A 6,162-nucleotide genomic window follows, 5' to 3' on the forward strand; every position below is an offset into this window, starting at 1 on the left:
TAGGAAAAAAGCCGGCAAGATTGATATTCTGTACAACTCCTGGAAGAGATGCTGTTGACTGTGTGTGTGTCCATGTTCCACTCCGCAGCAGAAGGTCATCACTGTCACCAACTAACAGTCTGCTCTTCCCCACAGCCCGCCCCCACCCCTCCAGCACCACTCCTCTCTCCTGCCTTTAATTGCAGGAGGAAATGATGGTCTCTTCATAATCTATGACCAGCAGAACAAGAAACAGGGGGCTCCTGGCATGTGCTCCCCTATTCTATCTTGCATTCTGCAGGAGGCTGGATATAGGGAATCACAAGAGCAGGACCTTGTTCAAGGAATCACAAAGGGAAAGGAACAGACACCAGCATCACTGTTACCAACATTTAACAAGCCCTTACTAAGCTCCAGACACTATGGCTAAATACCTTATCAGCATCATCTTCAATCCACGGAATAATCCAGTGATGGAGATACTGTTTCCCCATTTCACACATGAAGAAAGTGAGGGAGAGGAGAGTGGTAAGAAACTCCAGTTCACATCGATTTGGGAGCCAGATGGGCGTATTCTTGGTTAAGCCCTGTGCTCCTCTCTTGCTCTTGGAATGGAAATGAGCTTGGATTTTGGAATCAGATGTCCTTGGTTCACCTGGTTCCTTTCTGACCAGCTCTGATGGACAGAGCTGGGCACTACCACTTACTCTCCCCGAACCTCATTTTCTTCACCTGTAAAATGGACCCCTCTCTCTCTCTCTCTCTCGCTCTCTCTCTCTCTCGCTCTCTCTCTCTCATAGGATTTTTGTGTAGAAAAATGTTTTGTGAACTGTAAAAGTACCATATAAATGATGTTGTATTACGAGACTGAGGGAAGGTAATTAAGTTTTATCTTTGTATTCAAAGCCCTATTTGGGCTGGGCTGAACCATGTACACTAGGGGCTGTAAAAGAAAGGGAGAAAATAAGAGGATCCCTGGCCTCATTAAAAAGACACAAACATAAAACATCTGCCAATGGCTAGCCATGTCCACAAGGAGTAAAGCTATAATTAAAATGAAGTTTATGACTACCAGAGGGGAGAAGGGAGTTGGAAGTAAACTGGAGCAGTTAGGTGTTTATTCAACAAATTGTTAAGTACCTACTGTGTGCCAGACACTGTTCTAGATACTGGGGATACTGAACAAAACAGACAAAAATCTCTGCCTTTATGGAGTAGTGCATCCAAATCACCAAGGGATGCTGGTAAAATGCAGATTCTGATTCAGCCTGCGATAGGGCCCAACATTCTGCACTTCTAACATCCCCAGGTGATGCAGATACTGCTGTTCTGGGGTATACTTTGAGTAGCAAGGGGCTTAGAGTATAGAGTAGGGTATGAGTCATTCTGTCAAAAGAAGGGATGTGAATTGGTCAAAAGCAGGTGAAGAGAACATTCTGGGGCAGGTAGCTGGGAAGGAAGTGAAAACTTCTGGAAGGGTTAACAGAGCTAAAGAGTCAGGGGTATCGGCCCTTCTACCAGCCCATGAGCTGGGGGATGCCTTAAACATCTTTCTGCCCCTAACAGCTGAGCTGAGCTGAGTCCTTGCACATGGTAGACATTTTGCAGGCATGTGTTGAATTGAGAGGGGGACGGGCTAACCCTTAGGCTCAGTTTTGTTGGAGGTCCCCACAAGGGGATGACCACTGGTCAACAGGCAAGTGCCCTGCTCTGCAGAATCTTGAAGCAGCTACTTAGTGGAGTCAGGGTGGTCATAGGAGAAACTTAATTATCTTCCCATCTTAGATACTGAACAGACGTTCCCACGCTCAGTGAGGATGTAACAAGAAGGACCAATGTGGGCTGCAGCAGAATGGATTTAAGTCAGACCACAGGAAGGACTTTTAGCCAGAGTTTGGCCTGCCTCACTCCAGACTGTCTCATGAGGGCTAGATTACTGGCCTCCCATGCCCATCCAACCCCCCTCTTCCCAAGACCCAGTAAAAAAAAAAAAAACACCCATTGCCTAAGGCAGTCCTCCAGGCTGATCTGAGGAAGCAGAACGTGGTGAGACAGGGACGAGCTCCAACTCCAACGGTCTTGATTCTCCAAACAAAGCACCGCGGCAGTGGGTGTAACTCTGGGCTGTGCGTCAGGCAGCCCTTTCCGGCCTGGCCCAGACGGGGGTGTTTATTTTGTTTGTTCCTGGAAGCTGTTGCCCTGATGGACAGTGCTGGGGACGCTGATCCCATGGGATTTCTCAGTGATGGGTCAGCCTTCTCATCCCTCCCTGGGGACAGATGGGCCCCATCAGCCTTGCTGAGTTTCAGAAGAGGCAAGCATCAGCCCTCCTTGTGTTTGTTTGAGCTGGTATCACCAGTGGTGATCCAGTCTGTGGGTGAGGGCTGGGTGTGTGAATTGGGGGGCAGGTCCATGGAGAGCCCAGGGAAGTTCGGCTTTTCTTCTTCACCCACTGGCCGCCCTCCCTTCTCCTCACCCACTTCTAGGCCCATTTGGGGGCCTTTACCAAACCACAGGCTCATTCACAGCCCAAACCAAATCTTTTCTGTCTGTAGCAGCAACTGCCTTCCTTGGCCCTCACCTGTTCAGGAAAGGGGAGAGAAGGCATCCTTTAACATGTTAGGACAAAAAAATAGAGAATTCTCATCAAATCGAGGAAGGTGCTGCTGGGTGTTAGAAAAGGGAGCGAGAAGTGGGTGAAAGGGCCAGACCTCATTTGATGGCCTTGTGGGGAGAAAAGATGATGATGTCTTCCTGTCTTCTCTCTAAAATGGTCTTCCTCCGGCTTGTGGTGGTGTCCAGGGCTAAGAGTGTTTGGATGAAGAGAAGATAATTGCCTTGAGAAATTTAAGAATGACTCTAACAACCCACCTATCTTTTACTAGCCCACTCCAAATGATCTTATAACTGTTCATATTGGGCAAATTGGGGATGGAATATGGTGAGCGTCACACTCTTGCTTTATCTTGGCTTTTGGCTTCCCACTACAATAGCTCTTTGTCCGTGCAGGTCCATGCAGGACATCCTGCTCTATAGGTTGTGGGGAAGGGGGGATTTTGAAAGACCCAAGACTCATTAGTTAAGAAAGGCCATAGGGTCTAGAAATAAAGGGTATGGGGAGGAGAGTTGAGAGTGGGGTCTTCCTCCCCAGACCTCAGCATTAGGAATGAGGATTTTTAGTTAGATGAGTCTGACTAGGGCTATAAACATTACTCAGAATTGCCCACTATGTTTCTTCCCACTGGCCCCTCCCTGTCTCCATCCTTCTTCCCTCAAACCATGTCTTCATGGACCAGCCTTGCAGGATGTGTCGCTTACATGTGGGTGTAAGAGTGTTGTCTCAGACTCCAGTTTTGTTAGTTTATTTTTCCATGGGGCTCTTAAAGTTTATTACATAAACAGGCAATGGGTTTATGTGACATGCCCATCACTTCTTGTGTACGTGACACATGCTTGGCCTGTGTTCTGGTAGTGTGTGTCACTTTGGCCTTTGGCTGGGGAACTGTTAATGGTGGGAGACCACTCAATTACTCTCTCTGCAACTGCATAACTATTTCTCCAGAACTTGTGGGAAACGGTTCTACCCATCAGGCTCAGGGAATGTGGGTTGGGGAAGGGGAGGGGACCATACCAAGGTCTAAATGCCAAACCTTTCCCCTTCTATTCCTCTCCTAATGCAGAAAAAGGGCTGGGATGCTCTGACAGGGCCATTTCCACCTTGCAGGTACATCGGGGCACTGGGGGCCCGAGTGATCTGTGACAATATCCCTGGTCTGGTGAGCCGGCAGCGGCAGCTGTGCCAGCGTTACCCAGACATCATGCGCTCGGTGGGTGAGGGTGCCCGAGAATGGATCCGAGAGTGTCAGCACCAGTTCCGCCACCACCGTTGGAACTGCACCACCGTGGACCGGGACCACACTGTGTTTGGCCGTGTCATGCTCAGAAGTATGGGCCTCTTCCACCTTGCCTAGCTCCTTCCGTTCTATGCGTGGGGTGGTAAGTGGGTGGGGTAGGTGTAAGCCCCTCTCCCTTCTCCTACACACTACCTCATAATAAGAGGAACAGGGTAGGCAGAGCCCAGGACAGTTGGGAACAGACCCTTCGTACCTTAGATATGTAGCCAGGAGCCCCTCTAAGTCTCAGTGTTCTGGATGATGGGACAATGGAACCACATTCCCAAGCACCTCCATCTTTCTTCCTCGCTTTCCTGTGGGTTTCCATGCGCCATCAGGCTGAGGACTAGGTATGCCTGCTCTGTTCTTATCACCACCATCACTACCCTCACGCCAACACTCCCAACTCTACAGTAATGGGAGCAAGGGATAAACAGAAAGGTGATATGTAAATATTTGGAGAGTCAGCAGCTTGGCCCCAGCTCAGCAAAAAAGCTAAGCAGAGCTAGACAATAAACTAGGAGAAAGGGAATGAGATGAGAATCTAGAGGTGTCAGGGGGACAGGAGTGATGATTCATCAATCCCTAAGCAGGCGCTGGTGGTGGCAGGGAGGGAAGGAGGAAGTAGCCTATTTCTCCAACAGGCTGACCTCTGGGCTGGGGTCTCCATTGTAGAGGAACTGTCCAGCAGAGTGGGCCTGAAAAGGCCTGTAATGTGGACTAAGGCAGGCTTAACTGAGTCAGAGGTGGCACTCAGTGGGAGGAGATGATTCACCCTGAAACTTTTCAATGGATGGACCCAGGGAGTTTGGAAGGAGGCAAGAGTACAGGTCAGCCCAAAAGGTCAGCTGTGCAAAGAAGTGGATAGAGAGAAGTGAGGGCTAGGGGAAGGGGTCAAATACTCTGGGGAATGCTCTTGGAAGGAAAAGGCAATTTGAATAAAGGGGGTGCATGGGGTTGCTCTGGGAAAGAAAAAGAGGAGAGATTTCACGGTTGGAGGCTAAGTGGGCCTCTTTCCCGAAACGCACTTCTGCCTTTCTCTCTGTAGGTAGCCGGGAAGCAGCATTTGTGTACGCCATCTCATCAGCAGGGGTGGTCCATGCTATTACTCGTGCCTGCAGCCAGGGTGAACTGAGTGTGTGCAGCTGTGACCCCTACACCCGTGGCCGACACCATGACCAACGTGGGGACTTTGACTGGGGTGGCTGCAGTGATAATATCCACTATGGTGTTCGCTTTGCCAAGGCCTTTGTGGATGCCAAGGAGAAGAGGCTTAAGGATGCCCGAGCTCTCATGAACTTACATAACAACCGCTGTGGTCGCACGGTCAGTACCCATGTCTGTGCATGTGCATTCATATTTTCCAGGGGTGACCCATATATGTGATCTCGGACTAAATGTGAAGGTGGAAGTGGTGAAGGCTTCTGGGTCACTTCCAAAGGCCCTAACCCCTGGGACAGGAGCAATAAATGCAAGGGAGCTTGGGAATGCTTAGGTTCAGCCAGGTGCAAAACAGTGTTCACATAGGTGGAAAGCAGGGGAAGGTGGGAAAAAGAAGGAAAATAATTTTTTGAGAAGGAAAAAAACTGCCTCCATAAAGACTGTTCTAGTCAGTTCACTGGTATTTGGGCACCTCCTCTGTGCCCAGTCCTGTGCTGGAAAATGACATGCTACAAAAGTAGAAGGCATGGTACCTTGAACTCTAAAACGTGAAAACTGGAGAATGTACCAGCATAGTGTAATCATGAACAGAATCCTATGGCTCTGAAGTTCAAACGGCCTGTCATAAAAAGGAAAGCACTGTTGGTCCAAGAAGGTTTTCTGGAAGAAGAGGTCCTTGAATTTGATCGAGAAGAACGAGGGGGAGCTGATGAGGGAGAGAACAACCTGTGGCTCCACTAGCTAGCCAGCACCAGGTCCAGCAGACGTCAGGGCACTCACATTTTAGTCCTAGGGATGACTGAAAAGTGCCCTGACTGGCTGCCTCTCCCTTCTCTGCCTCTCCACCTCCCAGGCTGTGCGGCGGTTTCTGAAGCTGGAGTGTAAGTGCCATGGCGTGAGTGGCTCCTGTACTCTGCGCACCTGCTGGCGTGCACTCTCAGACTTCCGCCGCACAGGTGATTACCTACGGCGGCGCTATGATGGGGCTGTGCAGGTGACGGCTACCCAGGATGGCGCTAACTTCACAGCAGCCCGCCAAGGCTATCGCCGTGCCACCCGGACTGACCTTGTCTACTTTGACAACTCCCCAGACTACTGTGTCTTGGACAAGGCTGCAGGTGAGTAAGGA

General features: G+C 49.8%; 2 protein-coding genes across 5 annotated transcripts in view; one reads left to right on the forward strand and one right to left on the reverse strand.

Moving 5' to 3' along the window:
• Window positions 1-6,162, reverse strand: part of ST7L (suppression of tumorigenicity 7 like) — a 101,972-nt gene that overhangs the window by 14,203 nt on the left and 81,607 nt on the right. The gene's annotated exons all lie outside the window — the stretch shown is intronic.
• The window catches only part of WNT2B (Wnt family member 2B), a 13,442-nt gene that overhangs the window by 2,595 nt on the left and 4,685 nt on the right, over window positions 1-6,162 (forward strand). The window contains exons 2-6 of one of the 4 annotated variants that reach the window (XM_025038461.1): window positions 4-94; window positions 186-507; window positions 3,704-3,924; window positions 4,921-5,198; window positions 5,887-6,151. In XM_025038461.1, the coding sequence (XP_024894229.1) occupies window positions 3,798-3,924; window positions 4,921-5,198; window positions 5,887-6,151 (670 nt within the window). In that variant the 5' untranslated portion in view covers window positions 4-94; window positions 186-507; window positions 3,704-3,797. The remainder of the gene's footprint in view (window positions 1-3; window positions 95-185; window positions 508-3,703; window positions 3,925-4,920; window positions 5,199-5,886; window positions 6,152-6,162) is intronic. The other 3 variants (XM_015595577.2, XM_025038462.1, XM_006919646.3) reach the window with 3 other exon arrangements.

Source organism: Pteropus alecto, unplaced genomic scaffold, assembly GCF_000325575.1.
Source record: "Pteropus alecto unplaced genomic scaffold, ASM32557v1 scaffold106, whole genome shotgun sequence".
In the NCBI taxonomy this organism is placed as follows: domain Eukaryota; kingdom Metazoa; phylum Chordata; class Mammalia; order Chiroptera; family Pteropodidae; genus Pteropus; species Pteropus alecto.